The 22,174-nt window shown below is 39.4% G+C and overlaps 1 protein-coding gene across 5 annotated transcripts in view; it reads right to left on the bottom strand.

The window, feature by feature from the left end:
- Nucleotides 1-22,174, bottom strand: part of ZNF521 (zinc finger protein 521) — a 289,152-nt gene that overhangs the window by 12,184 nt on the left and 254,794 nt on the right. For all 5 annotated transcript variants that reach the window (XM_055235774.2, XM_063614478.1, XM_063614518.1 and 2 more), the window contains 2 exons: nt 15,968-16,099; nt 13,479-13,594 (listed from right to left, as the gene is read on the bottom strand). In XM_055235774.2, coding sequence (XP_055091749.2) covers nt 13,479-13,594; nt 15,968-16,099 — 248 coding nt within the window. The remainder of the gene's footprint in view (nt 1-13,478; nt 13,595-15,967; nt 16,100-22,174) is intronic.

The raw sequence follows: 22,174 nt of genomic DNA, 5'->3' as shown, positions 1-22,174 counted from the left end.
GCCTTAGGGTAAGTAAAAGGTGAATCTCTCCAAGGGTTATAAAAGAAAAAGACTGTTTATCCCAGTTGTTTTTCAGAATTTCAGAGTGGGATTCTTGCTGCTGGTTTGAAGAAAGAGCTATTTATAGGGTGCTCAGACCAGGCTGACCGGAGGCCAGTTCCACGCAATGGATGTGAAACTTAAAGTTGTCACCAAAAATTGCAGGATGATAGGAGTCATATTCTTCTTAGGGTAAACAAATATTGAAATGAATTATCTCTTATCTTTATGCAATTGTTTTATAGTGCTGGAAGCTTTTTATATCCAAATAATGCAATATATTGGTGAAGGTAAGTTTGTATTCTTTTTTCTCTCCATGAATATGATCGGGCTAATCAGATGGAATGAATGAGCCAATTCACTTACAGGCAGCCTTTATTATATAATAAAATATAGATTATTGATCTTGTGGAGTTGGCAATGCATGATGCAAATTCAGTGAAGGAAACCTCCAAAATTGGAATTTGAGGCTATTTGTATTGACACTTGAATCTACTTGGAACTATTTTCACTTTTGAAAAACCATCAAAATAAAACAACACTAAAACTAATTAAATCCAGTGTTCCAAAAAGGACAAAGAAAAGTTGACACAGAGGCCTGGGATGGAAGACTGGGATGGCCCCCTTATAGGGTATAATCCCTTGTTCTATTCCAACAGAGGGAGAAGAAACAGGCAGGCTCTTTGGGCTTGTCTGTGGAGTAGTGAGTACAAACTTATTGGCTAGACCCAAATGTACTGCCTAGGCAACTTGCTACAAATCCAACCCAGCCCTGTAATAAGAGTCAGTGTATTGTTGTGGCTCTCGCACTTGTGAGGCAGACTTGTTTAAAATACAACACTGGGCTGTCCTAGCAAAATCCTTTCATCTCTTATCTCTTAAAAAATGCAATAATCAGCCCTCGTTAGGAGGCAGCTCTGAATACAAGGGTCACATGGCAGGAAAGCCTACACAGCAAACACTGAGGGGACGAAAGAACGTGAGCTATGATATTCAACGTGTATTTACACACCTCCGTCCTGCCTTCCCGTTCCCCTTATAAATCTGCCCCAAGATACGATGGCATGCTGATTGCTATTTGTCCTCTGCTACAAAGTCGAGGCCAGACTGTCTCCTGTATTCCTTATAAACTTCTCCCAGCTCTTCCCTACAGAGCAAGCACGCCCTTCCTTTTGACAGAGTTCACGATCTCTCTACCTTTTTATGGGCCACATCCGCGTGCCCCCCACATAGCAGCACAACACAAACATGTGCCTTTCTCCTCTCTTTTAAGAGTAAAAACAGGCCCTGTGTTTTGGTAGGCATCCCTCCAAAGCATAGGTGAACGTCCATGCGTTATGTTTCTGAAAACGACGCCAATGAAAGGGAGGAATGAGAGATGCTAAACAATGCCGCACCAAAGTTGCAGACTGTTCGGCTACAGTCCAGAAAATGAATCCAATTTTTCATTCTGTCATTATAAATATTTCATTGCAAATGGTACTGATTTTCTGCAACTGTGGTTAAGCAGAGGGCCTCTGTGTGAATATTTAAGAAAAAAAAAAAGGAGGAAGACAACGAAGAAGAGGGAGGGGGGAATTAAAGGTTAGCAACCAATTAATTTCTCACTTGAAATGTAAAAGATTCTGGGAGAAATTCAACAGTGATGTAGTGTGTGACTCAAAGAAGAAGAAAAAAAAAAAACATTTACTCTGCTCTTCTTCTGACAGTTTCTCATAAAATATCTGCAGTCCATCTATCTTTTAGTACTCCGGGCTCCTCTGGAGAGCAGAAAATGGTGGTTTAAAGCTCACTTCAGTGCCAGTCTGCGGGAGATTGCTTTCCACAGGACCCCCGCTGATGGAGGCCTAGGGGAAGAGGCCCAGGAGTTATTCAATCAGCCCGAGACTCTGGGGCGGCTGGGGGTCCTTTGAGGGCTGATTATAAAGCTGCCCTCCTGTTGCCTGCCTCGGAACAGAACGAAATGAGCAGCCTCTTGCTGCGCAGATTCTGCAAGAAGGAATTTCACCTGTCATGGAGTTTGTCAGAATTTCAGGATTTATCTTGGTGCAAAATTAATAAAATACCAACCAGGATTTCAGGCTGACTACTCAGCTGTGTCATCTCAAAGTGATCTTTCACCCAAGAAAACCTGGACAGTGAACATGGCCATTCTTGCCCTACTTTTCCTTTGGAGGATGAACGAGACGATGTGACTAATGCCACCCAAACATCAGAATGAGACCGTGAGCCAACTACACGCGAGGCGGAATTACGCGTGGGTGCTGCTGTCTTAATGCATGACCTCTCACCCCGCCGCTGCAGTTCTAAAGCCTCTTTGGAATAAGTGGATTCTAAGGCATAAAAAGGCCATTTCTGCAGCTTATAACACAGTAGGTCCCCTATGGCATCACATCTGTTAAATGCATACACTGGTATTTCAGACCCGGATTTGATTTATCTTTTAAAAGGAGTACTAACAATGGAGTATGGCAAGAACACATACTATGAAACGTTGCAAATTAATCTTGGGTCAGCTATGAACAAGGTGCAGTTTCATCCTTTGTTTCAGCACACGCCCTCTGCATGTCCCATCACCTTCTGGGCTCCCAGCAAAATGTGGGAGTGCAGAGGGCGGGGGAGGTGGGAGAGTGGGAACAAACCACCTATTTCTGTGACCCTCTGCCGGCTCTGGGCTGCAACAAGTTTGACCATCTTGGCTTCTTTCACTTTAGACTGTGGCTTGCATCGCACAAACCACCACTGCTCTTTTAAGTGAAGTTCTGTACAACCCAGGGGTTTGATCATTTTGAACTGAGACTTGGGTAGCTCCAAGGCAATTAGTTCTGGTCCTCAGAGTGGGTGGCATCGCATGGCAGATGGGGCCAGCATGTGGGGTCTGGATTGGCGCTCATGCCACTGGCTGGCCCAGGCCAATGGACAGAGTGGGCAAGCAGTTCCCAGGACCTTGGTCTCACTCAAGTTCGACTTCCAGGACACTGAACTCAGGTTCAGCACAGGGTTGGTTAGTTTGGGTTGTGATGCACACCTTGTTTTGTGTCTCTGGCCTCCATCCACGCTCAGGCCATGGGTACCTCTTACTAATCGATGATTAGCAGCACAGCCTCGGCTCTCAGAGTCAGCGACGGGTTTAAGGCATTGCTGCTTCTCTGTCTAATTTCTAATAGACATTTTCTAAATGAGACATTAAACAATGTTGTAATAACATTCTCCCCAGCTCTTCCCCTAGTTAAATGACAATTCTGCTTTGGAGAACCACTTTTACAATTCAGTAGCAGTCTGACTATACTAACACCAAGAGATCTCAGGAAAAAGGAGAGAGGGAGAGAGAGAGAGTGAAAGAGAGGAGAGAGCTAGGAAGTGAGTGCACAGATGGTGGGGGGGACGCAGGGTGCTCTCAGCAGGCTTCAGTGGAGATGCATTAACTCCACAGAGGGATAAGGGCTTCCCACCAGTACTGTCATGAATTATAACTGAGTATGGGAGTGAAGTCTTGGTGCCTGTCTCACAGCAAATATACTGTTCCATTTTCCTGCACAATCACCTTTCACCCTTATAAACTCAAAGCACAGCAAAGCACACTGCTGATATTTAATGGTATCACAGTAGCCTTTTATATGTCTAGAAGGCACACAAGCTTAGCAGATGTGCCCAGTGGTGTAAGTCAGACAATTATAAAATTAAGTTTTGGCAATGTGAAAAAGGAAGTCTTTTATGGGCGCTTTGGGTTTCCAATGAAGGATGGTCTTCTGCCAGCCAGGAGCTGCCATCAAGGCAGGGGCAGGTATCACGCAGGAAAGAAGCTGCCCTCCCAGACATGGAGGGGCCCAAGGAAAAAGCCCCACTTTTGCAAACTTGGCCCTCCTATGGGAAAGCAGTTCCTGGCCAGTTAGTTTCCACCCACTCATTCAATGAAGTTATCAATGAAGGAGACCTGTTATTTTAGGCAGTTTAAAATTTCACCACTATTAAAGGACTCGTTTACCCTGCCTTTCACTCCCGTTTAAAGCCTCGGAGTTGCTGTTCTAAATGACAGCACCGCAAGCACAGCTTTTAAGCACTATTCATCTCGCCGCCACATCTCAGGCTTTTACAGAACACTACTCTCTCTCCAATAAGGGGAACTTACTCCTTCATAGCTGCAGGGCAGAGCCTGTTCCAAGCTGTAGATTCGCTGCAAATATAACAATAAAGGATACAAATGTGAATTCCTCTTAAAATACACGTTTGGCTCTGAAGCTGCCTGGCCTTAGCAAACTCAATCAAGAGCAGCCTATCAATCTTTCTCCAAATGCACAGCAGCAGCTCATTTCACCCGGCTGTCCGAGGGATCGCCACATTGATGGATCAGGAAGACGCTGGAATGGATTCTTTGCTCATTTCAGGGGATTTATAGTGGAAGCCCATGATTACTATCTTTCTTACCCTAATTGTCACAACAGCTGGATATGGAAGTGGTGTTTCCCAATAGTTGGAGGAAAGTTTGTAAACATAAAGGGTCTGTTCTTGCCACTTTGCCTCTGCTAATGTGAGGAAACTGATCCACGTGTGGTGAAAACATCTAAAATAGAAACGTGGCAATTCCATGAGCCTCTCTAGATTGCAGAATGTTTTGGAAAATTTGGATTTCCGGATTTCTCCAAAGGATCCGACTACAAAGGCGCTGAGACAGAGCTCTGTCTTTACAAGACAGTCACACATGCAGTCTCTCCTTCCTAATGGAGGCAGATCTTCCGGTGCTATGGTAGCAGGCTGTCTTGGCGACGTGGAAGATGGCAGGGCCAGCAGAGAGCAGCCAAAGCAGAATGTGGCAGAGGTGATGAACATTTCCAGGGGGTGGGAGGGAGGGGGCTGCAGAACTGGCCACAGTGCTCTTCAGTACACCCTGGCTGGATGCTCCATAAAGCTGCACTGATGGCAGTTCGGAGATGGCCATCTGTCGTCAACTCTGGGCCAGACAAAAAAATAATGTAATGGCAGCTCGCTAACAACAGGGCTGTTGGAGGAGGGAACGAGTCCTAGAACGAAGAGGTGGTGCTCCCTCTTTTAATAGCGAAAACCAGCCATCAATATGAACATCAAGAAATTAATGGATGGAGAATTTTTAAAAACTGAGCTGGGGTGCTGTAGAAACAATTCAAATGCAAATAAAGTGGTTTCAGCTTATTGCAATTACCTCTGTTCCCTTACTTCAGTCATATTAACCACTTGATTCTTGAAAATTTGACTACCAGGACACATGGTGAAGCAGGAAGGGCCAAATTTAGAAAAAGGTGAGCCCAGGTTGTGCCTCCAAGCATGCACACACAGATTAGGCATTTATTGTACAAAATAGGTAATTGAAAATGCATTTACTCATTTAGTCCAAATGAGTTCATTGTGATAATCATGCTTATCTTTCTGTATGCTTACTTAATTTCTAGATGCAATTTTATTAAAAAGCCAAATAAAACTATCTTACCGTTAGACGCATTATGAATGCTATACAACTGCAACCTCCCTCCTTTGCTTAAGAAAAACTCTAGTCTTTTTGCTACTGCATAGATGATGGGTGGTTGGAAGGGAGAGAGAGGAGAATAACAAACTGAGGTTAGCTTAGCCATGTCCTGTTTGTGTCCTATGTGATTAACTTTCTGCCTTCAATGGTAAGGCCAATCAATCCTGATTGAATTATCCAATATTAACAGCTGAAAGTGATCAAAACTAATGGTGAAAACATGGCACTAATCAATAAATCAATGCAAATGATTCGGTTCCTGGAGATCCGATCAAATAAAAGAGATAGATCAATTTAACCACTGAGCAAATTAAGTGGAAGTTGCTGTAGCACCAATTTACTTCCAAAGCCCTGCAGGCCCACAAAGCAAAGAAATGAGGTGATGTATAAAATGGACCAGTTCCAGAACCACGTGCTCATTTGACACAATTTACACTCCTGTGAATTTTGAAGTCTTTGTGATGTGCTTAAGGACTGCGATTTCAGCCCCAAGAACAAGAGATACACAGGGGCACGGTGGATTTAAGGATGTAAAGAGCAAAGGAACGAGGCCCAGACCATCCAGGAAGAGGTGGGAATTACAATCCCCCACACTGACTTTCCTCCGAACTGATCAGTATAGGACCCGGATATGCCAGATTTAGATGTGGTGATGAGCAAATATTTCCAACCCAGGGGTCCCAGCAGGAGAACACATGATAAGAGGCAAGACATAACAGGGTTTTGAGTTTTATAGTTTGTGTGGGGATAATAAAAGAAATTTTGGCCTGGTGTGGTGGCTCACACCTGTAATCCCAGCACTTTGGGAGGCCAAGGCGGGTGGACTGCCTGAGCTCAGGAGTTTGAGACCAGCCTGGGCAACATGGTGAAACCCCATCTCTACTAAAATACACACAAAAAAATTAGCTGGGTGTGGCAGCATGAACCTGTAATCCCAGTTACTTGGGGGGCTAAGGCAGGAGAATTGCTTGAACCCAGGAGGCGGAGGTTGCAGTGAGCCAAGATGGTGCCATTGCACTCCAGCTCCAGCCTAGGTGACCCAGCAAGACTCCGTCTCAAAAAAAAAAAAAAAAAAAAAAAAAAAAAATTAAGCTCTGTAGGAAATAAAAAGTAAGCCCTTGGAATATACAAAAAAGTGAGAAAATGGGGATGAAGGTTACTTCCTCTGGATGTGCTGTGAATACACACCCTTTCATTCCTCTTGTTTGCAAAAGAGGATTTTGGCCTTGCTTGGAGGAAAATATGAAAAAATAAACTAAAACTTTTTTCCAAACTACACTCAGATTCTACCTTGTCTTTCCTGGAGGGGTAAAATAAAACCCTTTGTCTTAGCCACACCTCCGTAATTGGATGAAAGACAGGGGAGTGTATTAGTTTGGAATACATTTCTGAAAGCAAGTATACACGTTTAGTTTTCTAGTTAGAGGTTAAAAACCAAAACAAAGCCCAAGACTCCTAATCACTTGAAAAAGATAAATGTTTAAAAATAAGAATTTTTACCTGGAAACTGATTAACATGAAACTATGTCCAGGTATGACTCATTGCAAAATTATTCCCGTAAGCTAGAACAGAGAACTCAGGAAAGTTCTGATATGTCTGAGGTAGAGATTTTATTTTCAAATAATGATGAATCTGGATTTTGTTCACTTAGGTCAGCATTAGGAAAGCAGCAAGAAGGTTACAGAGCCAATGTTCAGTGAGTGTCTATTATGTTCTCTGAATTCCATAATCATCCATCCAAACCAGCAGGGGTGCCTCCCACCCAATTCTCCCAGCTGGAGAAGAAACACCTTTTCTGGGAAGATTTATAACCATTGATTACATATTACCGCATATAGTAGCTATTTCTTTGCCTATCTTCTCTTTCCTAGTAGATTGTAAATATATGTCTAATTATTTTAAGTATGTCATGAAGTGTTTGGCATCATGGTGAATTTAAAAAGATGGAATTATATATATATATATATATATTTTTTTTTTTTCTTGAGACAAGGTCTCTCTCTCTCTCTCTCTCTCTCTCTCTGTCGCCCAGGCTGGAGTGCAGTGGTGCGATCATGGCTCACTGCAGCCTCAACCTCCGCAGGTTCAGGTGATCCTCCCACCTTAGCCTCCTGAGTACCTGGGACCACAGGCACCTCTACCTGGGTAATTTTTTTTTTTTTTGTAGAGACGAGGCTTTCACCATGTTGTCCAGGCTGGTCTCAATCTCTTGGGCTCAAGTGATACGCCTGCCTCAGCCTCTCAAAGTGTTGGGATTACAGGCATGAGCCACTGTGCCTGGCCTATAACTATTTTTAATAAGTATATTTTCTTAATAATGGCATGGGGACTATAGCAGTATGTAATATAGCAGTTGTAATTCTGTCTATTAACAAGGACTCCTAAATGCCTCATCACGTATTATTTAATAATGTGAGACAGATTTTGTGTTATACTCACTGAGAAGCTAGTTTAGGACCAGTAGCTAAGTTAGCAAGTGACCCAGCAAGCCACTCAATGGCGACAATTTAATGCTGTATTCTTGTCTTATATGTCCCATCCCATATGCAGTAATTCATTTTTCCTTCAGCAATATGACCATAACACTCAAGCACCAGTTAAACTGTGGCGTGAAAAATATGCATCAAAATCAGGTGATTTGGTGGAAAAGTGATTTGAGAAGAAAATCAAACAGCTATAGTGACAATTACACATTTAAACCTTAGTGATTTCTGAAAGTCTCAGTATATCCCTCAAATGTCAAATTACTACTGTACTTTGAATGTAGGAAACACTGCACTCATGACTTAATGAAGGGAAGGGCTGGGTATTCAGATAATCTTTGATTCAAAAGGAATTGAAATACTAGAATTTCAGAGCCTAAAGTTCAACTAGACCAATTTCTTCTACACGTACTGCGGGAATTCCCTCAATCTTCATTAAATTTATAACAAGAGGCCTGACAGAACTTTCTATGTGGACACATCGGGAGAGAGGATGATTTGATCATTGCCATCCAATAGTAGCTTTTCTGGAGGCACCAATTAAACAGCAATTAGTGTACTGAAAGAATGTGGCCTATTCAACAGGATTTTTACAAACACCACTTGCTCACACCTGCATAAACCACTTTGGATACAAATATGCATTGTAGGATATTATTCTTGGACCATACCATCCTCTCTCAAAGCAGCTTCCTTAGGTTCTGCTGAAAAATTTTGAGGTCTATTAGGAAAACATGTGAAACATTGAACACATTCATTCACTTAAAAAATAATAAAATGTTCATTGAGTTGAAATAATGGACTCTTATTCCAAAGCACATCTCCTCTCCTGGCAGCATGCTAGGTGGCCTTTGAAGTGTATTAGAATTTCTTGCAAAAATGGAGGGAAACTCTATCAAAAGAGAAAGGTTATATCTTGCTACAAATTATTATATTTTTATGTGTATATATATAAGTACAATATGATATAATTTTATATTATACACATTATATAAAATTCCAGTCCAGATATATATATGGACTGGAATGTAGAACATTTGGTCAGCAAGGTTTATGGGTTGTGTGATGAACATAACTTCTACACTGGCAAAAAGTGTGACTTAGATTAAATATTTCATAGAAGGCCGGGCGCGGTGGCTCACGCTTGTAATCCCAGCACTTTGGGAGGCCGAGGCGGGCAGATCACGAGGTCAGGAGATCGAGACCACGGTGAAACCCCGTCTCCACTAAAAAAATACAAAAAATTAGCCGGGCGCGGTGGCGGGCGCCTGTAGTCCCAGCTACTCGGAGGCTGAGGCAGGAGAATGGCGTGAACCCGGGAGGCGGAGCTTGCAGTGAGCCGAGATTGCGCCACTGCACTCCAGCCCGGGCGACAGAGCGAGACTCTGTCTCAAAAAAAAAAAAAAAAAAAAAAAAAGAAATAAGGGCTTCATCTGGCCTAAATCTAAAAGGACTTGTGGTTTGTCATGTTCAAAGGATGGTGCCTGAGTGCTTGATCTCCTGAACAGTGTATAGTGAAGAATTATCTACATTCTAACTGGCTTTGTAGGCAATGCAAATGAAGGTAACACACCACTATATATATGTGTACACACATAGTATATATACACACGTATACATACTTATACATCCCCATATACATATATGTGTGTGTGTGTGTGTGTATACATATATGATGGCAAGTAATTTTCATTAACATTCCCTCATATATATATAGTTGAAAATATGAAGCATTTTTTGTGGATAGAAGTGCTTTGTTAGGTATAGAATTCTATACCTAACAAAGCACTTCTATCCACAAAAAATGCTTCATATTTTCAACTGGGTATAAAGCAAAAGAAATGTAAATTATGTATTATGGTCATGAAATCATTTATGTACATTTAAAAGATACCCATAGTGATGCTGATGGTCAATTCCAGAATGCTTATCCTAAACTTAACCTATTATTCTCACCTTGATAGAAAAGCCAAATAAATTGCATGCTTTAAAATCTCTAATAGGATTGCAGTTCTTAGACATTTAGTTTTATAGTCTCTTGTGAAAAGTCCTTCTTATTTCTGAACTTTGGTGGCATAAAAAAGTAGATGAGTTCAAGTGGTTTAAAATTTACATTATTTTGCACACCAAGGCATGAACTACAGTGGGCTGATAAAATGGCTTCATTTTTCTACTCTGTGGTTATTTTGGTTATAGATCCTATTTTCTATTGTCACCTGAATTTCAGAAATTTTTTTTCACTTGTCCTAGGAAAATAACAAAACTGTTTCATGGTTTTTGTACACTTACCATCCCATTTTCTATACAGCAAATAAAATAAATCAATATTTTAAAATTACATTAATTCCATCCTCTATGCACTGGTATAAATGCAATTTGGGTAATGAAAGCAAATGCACAGGACCATGAATGCCAAAAGTTAAAATATAAAAATAAAAACACTTTCAAAACTAGAAAAAGTCAAGTTAACTCTGATCATTTTTCTTAATGTGTTGAAACTAAAGCCACTGATATTATTGAGGATTTCAGAAAATAGACCCACATAGAGATTCCGATAACTATGAATTATAGCTTTGTGAAATATTGACTGTGTGGTCAATATCTCATCTCAGATTCATAATAATTATCACATACTCACCATAAATACTGTTCTTATCTAAGGAATGATTCACATATTAAACCTGAGTATTCACATCAAGAGCAAATACATATAATTTCGAGTTATGGGATTAGAAATATAAGGCTCATAGTTTTGGATTACAGAGTAAGTCTCTGTTTGGCCCAGATCACAATTTGAATGAGTGAGTCAGAAATGTTTTGGTAGATGTTTGACTAAAAAGGTCACAAAAACTCAAAAAGAGTTGCGTGTTCTGCACTAAAACTTCTATGCCAGTGGTTCTCAAAGGGCGGCCCAGGGACTTCTGTGGTCTCCTAAACACTTATGAGAGGTCTGTAAGGTCAAACTATTTTCACAATAATATTAGACATTATTTGCCCTTTACACTCTCATTATCTCAAGAGGATGCAGTGAAGTTTTCTAGAGGCTACCTGATATGTGATGACATCATCTCTCTGACAGCTAATAGAATATGTGCTTGTATTCTTGTATTTAACAGATTTCTCAGTTTTGATTTTTAAGATGGAAAATGATAGTAACTCACATAAACCAAAGCCTTTTGTGGTCCTCAATAATTTCTAAGAATGTAAAGGCATCCTGAGACCAAGGAGTTTGTGATTGGTCTATACTAATAGCAGAAAAGAGTGAATACTATATGTTCCACATAGAATAAAACCTGAAAATACATCATCATAAAGGAAACCTGGAATCTTGAAGGATGTGATTAATTGCTTAATTTTGTCTGCTCTACAATGGGTCAGAGGCCACCGCTGCCATAGTGCTGAGTTCTTTTAATGAAAGACATTGAAGGTACTGCCAGGTGAGAATCTACTAATACAGTACAAAAGTGGAAGTTTGTTGCAAACATTTTTGTTTTCAAGAACACTAGGTAGGAATCAGTCTCTAAAGAAACTCTACAGCTTTGATTTTAAATGATTACTTAATTCTGCCTCACAGTTTACATACTAATCGACAGTATCACTAGGTGTTTTGGCCATATCCTTTATAGATTCACAAAACCAAAATGACTTATGCTTTGATACCTATGCGATAAAAATGTAGTATTTTTTCAAACAGAAATTTAGATTATTTTAATAAGATGTATTTTTAAACAATAGTCTAACTTGGCCTATCTTCTATATTCAATTCATGAACAGATGTGACAGAATAGCATTTTTAGAAGTGATACAAGGTAAGACAGTAACTAATTTGGATCCACTGACACATTATGACAACTAAATGGGCTCACCCATTCTTTCTTATATTTTGTATTTCATCTCATTAACTTACTATTTGTTCACTTTTAGAATGGTAACTGAGAAGACAAACTGCAAATTCCTTATTTGGACACATAACTCACATAAATCTCATTTCATCAGAGCCCAAGGAAGCACAAAGTTGCCCCAGGACCCAATGTGGGATGGAAGACTGAGGAGTGGGTGGGCTACAAGTCCCTCAGTCTTGCCTCTCCCAGGTCAACCAGATCAGCTCTTTCATTTGGTTCAGGGATTCACTGTGAAAATTAACTGCAACCCTCATTTTAGGCTAAATACCTGTGTTGTTAATAATAATACTCATAATAACAGAATAATTTTCTTTTCTTTTTTTTTTGAGACGGAGTCTCGCTCTGTCGCCCAGGCTGGAGTGCAGTGGTGTGATCTCGGCTCGCTGCAAGCTCCGCCTCCCGGGTTCATGCCATTCTCCTGTCTCAGCCTCCCGAGTAGCTGGGACTACAGCCGCCCGCTACCACGCCTGGCTAATTTGTTTTTTGTATTTTTAGTAGAGATGGGGTTTCACCGTGTTAGCCAGGATGGTCTCGATCTCCTGACCTTGTGATCCTCCCACCTCGGCCTCCCAAAGTGCTGAGATTACAGGTGTGAGCCACCGCGCCCAGCCAACAGAATAATTTTCAGTTCGACTCTATTCTCCTCCACGGGAACCAACAAGATTGAACAAAAAGCATGTTACTCTCAGATCATTTCATCAGAAAAATAAGGATAAGACATTATACCCATTTTCAAGGTGAAGTAACATTAAAAAATAAGTTATTTTCCTTTATAATACATGATACTTCTGGAATAGAATCTAGGTCTCTGACTCATTTTTTTTTAAACTACCAGTCTATAGCTAAGAAAAATAAGAATAACCAAATCTTCCTATGTCTGTATCTTATATCCATACCCATCATTTCATTTTCACTGTATAACAGCCCTGTAAGTGTGATGTTTGTTTATTTCTTCATATCTGAGGTTCAGAGGACTTATAGACCAAGGTTAGTCACACATTAATCAAGTGGACCACTCAAGGCTAGATTCAATGTCTTTGGGTGCAAAATTGTCAACTATAAGGCTTTGGTTAAGTAATAGTTATTCTATTCCATTAAATGGAAGATATATATACTGGACAAGAGTATGATTTCTTTCTTTTCTTCCCTCTCCCTTCCAATTTTAAGCCCCTCAGGACAACAATAACCTGGACATCCACCCAGCTTGGAGCCCAGTGGGAATACAACATGAATAAAACAGGATTTGGGAGAATGAGTCATGACAAGCGAGGTGAATGATCCCACAGTCCAATAAACCTGACCCCTAAGTCTATCGCACTGGGTCAGAAGGTCCAATTATAGGTCTGTTCTAGTTCTTTTTATGATTGACAGCAGCCAGAGGCAAAATTACTTTGGTGTCTATTAATCCAGGCTCTAATTTTCCCTTTGCCCCAATACACACAAAGCATCATGGTGGCCCAGGGTGAGTGATACTGTGAATCCAGATTTAAAATGCCCCTGTTTCCTATAAGAATAGCAACTGAGTTCAATCCCAGTCCTCCTCATGAGGACATTACCTGCAGCTCTGTTTGGAAGAAAAACTTCTGTGGACATTGTGTACAGTCATAGATCTTGTCTTCTTGTCCATGGGCAGAGAAAATATGCTGCTGCAACTTGTTTGCTTGAACAAATACTGAAATGATAAAAGAATGGTGAACTTGGGTTATTTTGTTTCCGAAATGCCCTCAGTCGATGACTCTGCATGAACAGACAGCAGGCCGGACCGCACGCCTCCCAGGTGTGACTTACTGCTCGAGACCTGGGGAGAGCTGAGTCACATTTTCTCATGGTTGGGTCTCTGGCTTTTGTTAAGATGCACTCTACGGAGCACCTAATTCAACCCAAACAGCTCCAAAGTAAAGGTTTATGGAGGCCCTGCTCTCTATAAATCTTTAAAAAATAAAGCCGAAAACTGTCAAATGCATAGCTCTGTCTCAACAGAAATGGCTCCTATTTCTCAGCAACCCACAGGTTAAGAAATCATAGATGCCAAAACCCTGTTTATTGTGTTTGCCTAAAGTTATAGCTAGCAAACAGTTCTCTATTTAAATGTGTTAATGCTAAAAATCATATCCCACAGCTACTCTGGGGCACTGTCTATAAATGTGAAACAGAACGGCAGGTAAATTCTCTTTGGATACTTTAAGATCAACTCAGCCTACACACTGAATGCAAGGGTTTCAATAATATAAACATGTTCAATTTTAATGACTACAAAACAAGGCCCTAAGACTGTGTAACAGTTTACCTAGGAGACACACTATTAATAATTAAATTGTATATGCCAGAGGCAGTGTTTGGGTTGGCAGAACTGACTTCTGATGGATGCCTGGTGCACTGTGACCTAAAAAAGTTTGCATCTACAATATTAATCTGTATAGGCAGGGAAAGGATTTATTAAAGATGTTGGCATTTGACTTTGACTCCACTCTAATCATTAAAATTATTCTAATTGCCAGCCAACCTAAAATATTAGAATATTGTTCTTGTGAGTCATACATTTTAATCACATTTCTCATTACCTTAAAAAACTGCTCAGATTTCCTTTCCCACCTAACACACTTTATATTGGAAGGGTTTTAAAAAAATTGTTATTTCTAAATTACTTCAAGATACACTAAAACAATTCACGTCTGTCTGCACAGAAAATGCAGACTGTGCACGATTAATGCATTTTTGTCTCTTTATCCGTATCAACAAGAAGTAATGAGGTTTTTACACAGATTTGCAGCTAATCTGCATATAACTCAATACATTTTATGAGGCTTCTGGCTACAACATGAAAGACCTATTTTATTAGGGGTCTCAATCGTGAGGTGACCTATGACCCAGTCCTCCTTTATGAAGACTTATGAGCTTTTATAAAGAACCTAGACCCTTGACTCGTTGTATCTTAAGATATATACTACTGATGGTAAACCATAGCAGTATATATTTTTAAGTATGAACCCGGAAGAATAAAAAGAGTTCCAAAAGAAGGATGGAGAGTGGCTGATGGAATTATTGAATGAAGGAGCCAAACAGGCAACTGTTGAAGGCAGAGCCATCAACGTACTCAGGTAGTAATTGTGTTAGCTGTGCAATGAACATGGCCCCTCTTTATCACAGAACAGAAATCTATAGGCTGAGTTCAGTGAAGGTAAATAATCAATGCTTGGAATTTTGCTCTGCAAACAAAGAAGTCAATTTTGAGAGAAGGATATATTCCCCCTCCTCCAACAAATAAAAAGGCAACATAGCTTGAGGGGCTTAACCACTGAGTCCAGAACACATGCTAAGTAATCACAAAGGACTTTCCAAAATAACTTTGTCTTTGTTAGGGGAATACCAGAAATATGTGTGATCATATTTCAACCTCCATGGGCTTCAAATGAGAGTTTCAGATTTACTTTTTTCTTTCTGCTAAAATCTGTAATGCTATCATATCTGTCAAAAAATTTCTTCTTAAAAGTGTAAATGCAGATCAACTTCTACTCTACAAATCCAATTTCAGAGGCAATAAATGCCTCATCTAATCTGTTTTCCATGTCAGAGAATTTGGGGTGAGTTTTAATACTATCTTTGTATTTCTGGTGGAGAATGTTATGAAATTCTCCATGTTTAAGTAGCAGACATGCGCTGACAACATGGCTGCACTTTTACTTGAACATCTTGTGATTAAAAAGCAGCTCTGTGCAGGCAGCCTTACCCTTGGTAACCTCTAACATCGAGAGAAAAAAAAAAGTGAACACGACATGTATGTAGTTTTCCAAATGGAAAAGTGCAAACTTCTGAGAGAATTTGAAATGCCATTTGTTCATCCTGACAGTTAACCTTCCTGCGCATGTGAGCCTTTACGTAGGCTGCAATCAATAATGCTAATAAAGCAGAAATCAAACATCTTCCTCCCAAATTGAACTGAAGTCATATCTGTGAAAGGCCATAGCAGTGGGAAATAATGCTTTGGTAGGAAAGACATGATGTGGCCATCAACCTCTCCTGTGTCTTCCTGAAATAATCTTCCCACCTGTAAAGCAGACAGGACACTTGAAGGTGCCTCCCATCCCTTCGAAGCTGTGCTCTATCAGGTGGCACTGGAGCTTGGCAGGAGAGTCAAAGGTCTGGCTGCAGAGTTTGCATTCATGGTTCAGTCCTTCATCTGTCAAGGAAAATACATGAAGAGAAATGGTGAAAACCTGTCATATCTTTAATACACTAGAGAGTTATCTTTAATTGCATATATTAAACTATTTCCATCACCTAATATACATATGTAGTAGTATATATGGTTTCTGGTTATTTCACTTTATTCATGAGTTTATATCAATTTAAAACAGTTCTGGAATTTAAAATCCAAAGATCATCAGAAGTCAGATTTTATCTTAGGGCTAACGCATTTTATTAAACTTTTATAATATAATTGGTATATCAATAATGAGGCATTTCATTTCATCTAATTACCATGATTTTCTGGGGTCTGTATTTCCAAAGTCCTAAAATAAAAAAGTGTGGACAGCTTCTTCCACAGTGTTTCTCCTCTGGCTTATCTAGAAGGTCCTGGAAGTGTCTATTTCTAACCATAGGTATTCAGTGGTATTCAGTTGATACAAACTATCTTTTTCTATTTCGAAGAATTTCTGGCAACTTTGAAGTATCATCAATAGGACAGTCTCTTACAAATGCCCTTTTCTCTGCTTCCCACCTCCAGTCTCCCATATTCTTCCTAGTCCATCTCTCCCTTAACTCTGGTCCAGACAGTTTCAATTTTACCCCCAGAACCAGACTCTGCCTCTGTTTCTCCAAAGCACTTTTGTGACCTCCAGGCTCACTTGACTAGCCCTGAATTTTTCTTGGATATCTTAAGAACGAGAGGGCAGAAAAATATTTTGATGTCATAATATTGCTATATAAAGTGGAGAGTTTGTGTTATACATAGACACTGTTATTTTAAACATTTATGGATTTTAAACATTTAAAATTAAAATTTAAAACTTAAGTTTAAAATGTAAGGATTATCCTAACTTATTTCATTGTTCAATTGTAAGATATACAAAACCAGGGGCACTAGATCTAGCAGCCTAGCTAACACTGATTTAGTGTTTGCTGTGTTTCAGAACTGCTCAGAGAGACGAATTCATTTAATTGCACTAAAACGCTATGAGAAAAACTACTATTAGTCTCATTTTACAGATGAGAAAAATGAGGTGCAGATAGTTTAGATAACTTTACTCTGAGTCACAAGGACTCATAATTGGAAGAGCCAGAACTTGAACACAGGCAGTCTAGATTCAAACCTGGGCACTCTGGCCTCAGGGGCCATATCTTAATAGATAGGGTGGGGCACACAACCACTACTTCCAAGACTACTTACTTTTAAAGGATAGAGGCTGCACTTTAATCTGGCTTGTTATCACATTATACTTTTATATTCTCCTATAAGCAATGATTAAAAAATGCTACTAAGATATTCTAGGTCTAGGGAATGAAAGACACTGTCACACTATAAGGGTTACAAGTCTACACTGCAGTTATTTTCTTTCATTCAAAGACAACATGCATGTGTAAGTCCTTTGCCAGCTGATATTACTGGCAATACCAAGTCCCAATTACAAAGTGAGTAATTATTAGCTAACTAGGAGTAAAATCACTCTATTTGTATTCCTAATCTTTCTTCCCATACAAGTATGAGTCTTTAGAAGCAGAGGACTGGAATTTGTAAAAAGAGAAGCAAAGCACTAATTAAGCCACCCAGTACTGTCTACATTTCACAAGAGATAAAAACCTACTCTGTATCTGGGTGGCACAGTAAATTCCTTGATTATAATTATGTAAGAGGGAGTTTAATTGTGCATACTGACATGACAAGGGGTTATACAAAAAGCTTTAGGGATTATATAAGATCAAGGGTTTTTTCATCGTTTCTTTCTTTCTTTTTTTTAAATCCTGAAGTCACCAAAAAATTTCCAGATTTTAGACATTAAGAAATATAAAAAACACTATTTATTGTAAGAAATTGGATTGGCAAGTTCATCTTCAGAAATACTTGCTAACTTTAAAAGTTCTCTATTTCCTTAATGCTACATACCCTTATTTTGAATAGTAAGAAGGTTACTAAGGGTTTTCATCTCCTTTTAAAATTATGTGTGTTTTGCACAAGAACCAAGAGATGGCCTATGGATATGAGCTGATATACACTTGTTCCAGAATTTTAAAACTTGCAATAGGTGTGATGTAATAGATTTGGCAAGTTTTCCTGGGGACAATTGACTGTCACATAAGCATAAAGTGAATTATGCACGTTAGGATGCTCTGTAATGTAATATTATCTTTCTTGACTATGAGTATTTTGTTTGGAAAAATAAGAGAAGGAAAAATAAATAAGACATATGTGTATGAGTGCAGAGAAAATGTACTCATTCATTTTTATGTATTTCTTACCCAAAGAAAAGAGAAGTTGCATCCCCAAATGTTAAATAATCCAAATTCAGTCAAGTGAATTCATAAAAAGGTGACACACAGGCATAAAAGTATTTATGCATTATTAGGGCAGACTTATTTTCTACATATTCTATCTTTTATTTGTGAAAGCACTAAGTGACAGCAACGATAACAATTGCATCTAGCATTTTCAGAACTCTTTTTACAGCTTAAAAGCACATTGTAATGTTAAAAAAAAAGTTGGAAGTTCTACCTGCCTTTTATTTTTAAGTTACACCATGAGGCCCTTCCCAATAAACTGATCGCCTAGTTATTTCCATAGGAGAGAAAATATATATGAATTGTTACACAGCACATTATAAGATAAGCAAAAGCCAATAAGCTCTTAGGTGGACGTTTAGAGTCCCTCCTTTTCTCTCACCTTTGTTCATTTCCCTACTCCCTTCCCCCATCTTCACACTTGCCTATTACCTCAAGGTCAAATGTATAATGAGAAAGAGAGATAGTAACACAAAACATTCTAACAACTGGTTAATATAATTCATTTTGTATTTTTTTTTAATTGAGGGCAACACAAGTAGTAAAAGAAAATGAAACTTACTCATAATAAGAATTTCAAAAGTTTATCCTTATTCAGAGTCTTTAACTCTTCTCTTCTAATTCCATATTTACCTTTGTATTTCTGAGAGCCATGTCTGACTTCTCAAAGAATTCTTGAAAACCCTTAGAATTGGGGGGGATCTGGCTGAGTTAAACCCCATCTCTTTTCAAAACTCTCCTTTCTTCCCCCTATCTGGTATAAGGTAGTAAAGAATAGTAAATGTAACTGCTGTTTTATTTAAAGCCAATGTTCTTGATGGGATACTATCAGCACCTCTACTCAGGATTTTGCCCACAAAGCATAACCTGAATTGTGGCTTTCCTCCTCCTCTTCCTAAAGGTGCCAAAAAGCTTAAAAAATTCAATCAAAATAACCATTTCTGCTCTCTGGAAAGGTAGCAGCTGACAGTAATTGGATAATACAGCCTGACTCATTTATTAAAAAGAGATTCAGAGTCAATTGATTTAATAACCATTACAATATTCCATTAAGGATATAATAGGCTAGTACAGCCCTATTTTTTAATTAAGAATTATAGATGGGATCTTCGAATGAAACTTCTAGATTTTTCTTTTCCTTTTTGCTTATCTGTATTCTCCAGATTTTCTACAATGAGCACAATTTGCCTTGTAGGGTACTTTGAAATTAAAAGAGAGCGAAAAAAACCTACCTTTTCTAAACCCTATTAATGAAGACTGATTAGAACACTGAAATTTTGCTAGCTGAAAAATTAGATAGGAAATGAGCAATATTATGAAGTATAGAAAAACTCCAGTTTTGCCCAATTAAACTTAAAAGTATTCTAGCCAAGTATGTGCAAAAACAAAAATTAGCACAAGGAAAGGGAGAAAGAACTATCAGAATGCAATTTAGCTATATGAGCAAACATGGAGTTTTCTGTATGAGCCTGTATCTTTCCAGAACACATAGAATGCCCCTCTCTGTTGGATACTGAGGGAGGTGTATGTGCCTAGCAATGGGGGTCCAGTGTCAGAGTGGGGCATTTAACACTGAGAACATGCTGGAAGCCAGCAACTTCCTGTCTTGGTCACCCACTGGAAGGCATGACCAAAGCTGCTCTGAGCATAATTAAGAAATCATTTCACATGTATAGAAATTTCAGCTAAAATAATTATTTCCATTTGTTAATCTTCATTTAACTGTGAACATAAATGTAAACAGGAATCAAGTCTACATAAAAGAGACTGATGCTAATGTAAATATTTACTCCAATATTAAATGTTTCAAAGGAAAGCGTCTGCATACATAATTGGACTACAACCTCACTGACTTAGTAGGAAACGTGATAATCACTTACACAATTTTGTGCTCTAAGAAAATCATCTGCTTGTCTAAAGCCAGTTCAAAGATAAATGACAACTTCTATACCTCCAATTTATAAAACCTGGACCTACATAACTATTTATTAGCCTGTTTTATAACAGAAGAAATATTAGTTACCATTTGGATGCTCAAGCACAGGTTTAAATTATGAGCTCCAAGGTGGCAATTGTTAGTTTAACAGAAGACACTGACATTTCAATATAAGCTTTAAACAAGAGAAACCCTTTAAGCAGCCTCCAGACTGTGTGTCCCATGTTTATACTCCTTTTCCTTCAATAAAAACAAAAATCTACAGTGGCTACAAGCAAATGTTCAGTGGCTGACTTACATGCAGCTGTTATCCCAGGAATCACTGGGGGCCCCCTTATATCGTCTGATCAACACTACAGCCATTACTGAGGGCCAATTTGTAACAGTTTATAAGTAGAACTCCTTCTCCCTTTTACCCTCGAGACTGGCCAGAAGGGTCCTCCAGCCTCTTCCACTGCATAAATCTATAGGCTAAAGTCCACAGATAGAAACCCCTCCTGCTATATCACCATGTGGCCGGGGCCATACTTAAAAGCTCTGATCTGAGTGGGAGTAAACTCTGCCCTCAGAATCCAAACAGAGGAATCAAATGCCCTACAGTTGTAACTTATCCAGTTCGAATGTGTGTTACCACTATATCCTCACATACATTTTTAAATCTAAGAAAACTATGCCCTAACCCAATTCCCAACCCCCTACCCTTTACTTTGCTTCTCCTCTTCCCTGAGTTAATTTCCAAGCACACATTTATAAGCTAGGGGTCCGAGGAGTAACAAAGAAAAGCTATACATGACAAAACTCACCCCTCGGCTACATTGGCTCGCCCTAGAAACCAGGAGTAGAAAAATAGGCAGACTGCAGTGTAATTTGCCATGCACACAGCCATCACATTCTTTCCAGGGCCATAGCACTCAGCCACGATAATTTGCTGTATTATATACAGCACATATTTCATGACTGTAACATAAACACACTGAGGTGCTAATTTGGCAATGGAGAATATGACTTAGGCTTCAAAGTCTGCCGGGAGATTAGTCATTAAGCCCCCAAAGTAAGGCAGAATTTGAGAGTATTGAATATTGTGTGAACGTTTTTTCTCATACCAGTTAAAAAGTTCTGCCCTTATTTTTTTTGAACAAGTTGCCATGAAAATGAATGCAGCCTGAAGACCGACGCTGGCACCTTCTAGGAGTTTTGTCACTGGCAATATGGGAGTGCCTGGCACTGTCAGTATTTCTATGCCACATGAGAGAGGCACAGGAGACACAGGCATGAGACTCTTACAATAAGAGGAAAAGGACATTGGGACATGAGGAAATGAGCTCCAGGTTCCTGGACCCTGACTGCGTGCACAAAGTGCCTAACCCTTAGGTATCTCAAGAAGAGCCGCAGGATACACATCCTGTGTGCCTCGGTCAGAATCTCACTTCCAGGAGATCTACAGGTGCAAGCTTACCTTAACTTAGTTACTGGCTGTTTTTAGCCAATGGTCTAAAGGCTACAATGCTTTTGGACTTTATAAGCAAAGCCACTGATATTGCCACTGTTATTTCCTGCCTCGAACTTCTCATTATCAGCAGGGCTGGAGCAGGAAATGATTCAACTGGGGTAGGCTGCATGGTACCCAGCAGATTTTAAAGAGCCCAGGGGCTGCCTAGAGCCCCATAAACATCAGCAGCTTGGAAACTAGCAGGAGGTCCAGGTGGGTAGGGAGAGGAGAGGCAGGCAGTGGGATTTTAGATGCTCTGAGATGCAATATCGTCCAATTCCTTGGCTATTATTATAGGTTGTGTGGAGTACTTATTAGAATATTCTCATGTA

The sequence above is a fragment of the Symphalangus syndactylus genome, chromosome 1, assembly GCF_028878055.3.
Source record: "Symphalangus syndactylus isolate Jambi chromosome 1, NHGRI_mSymSyn1-v2.1_pri, whole genome shotgun sequence".
Classification (NCBI taxonomy): domain Eukaryota; kingdom Metazoa; phylum Chordata; class Mammalia; order Primates; family Hylobatidae; genus Symphalangus; species Symphalangus syndactylus.
The sequence above is the reverse complement of the archived record's forward strand: the minus strand, read 5'-3'. Positions and strand labels throughout refer to the sequence as shown.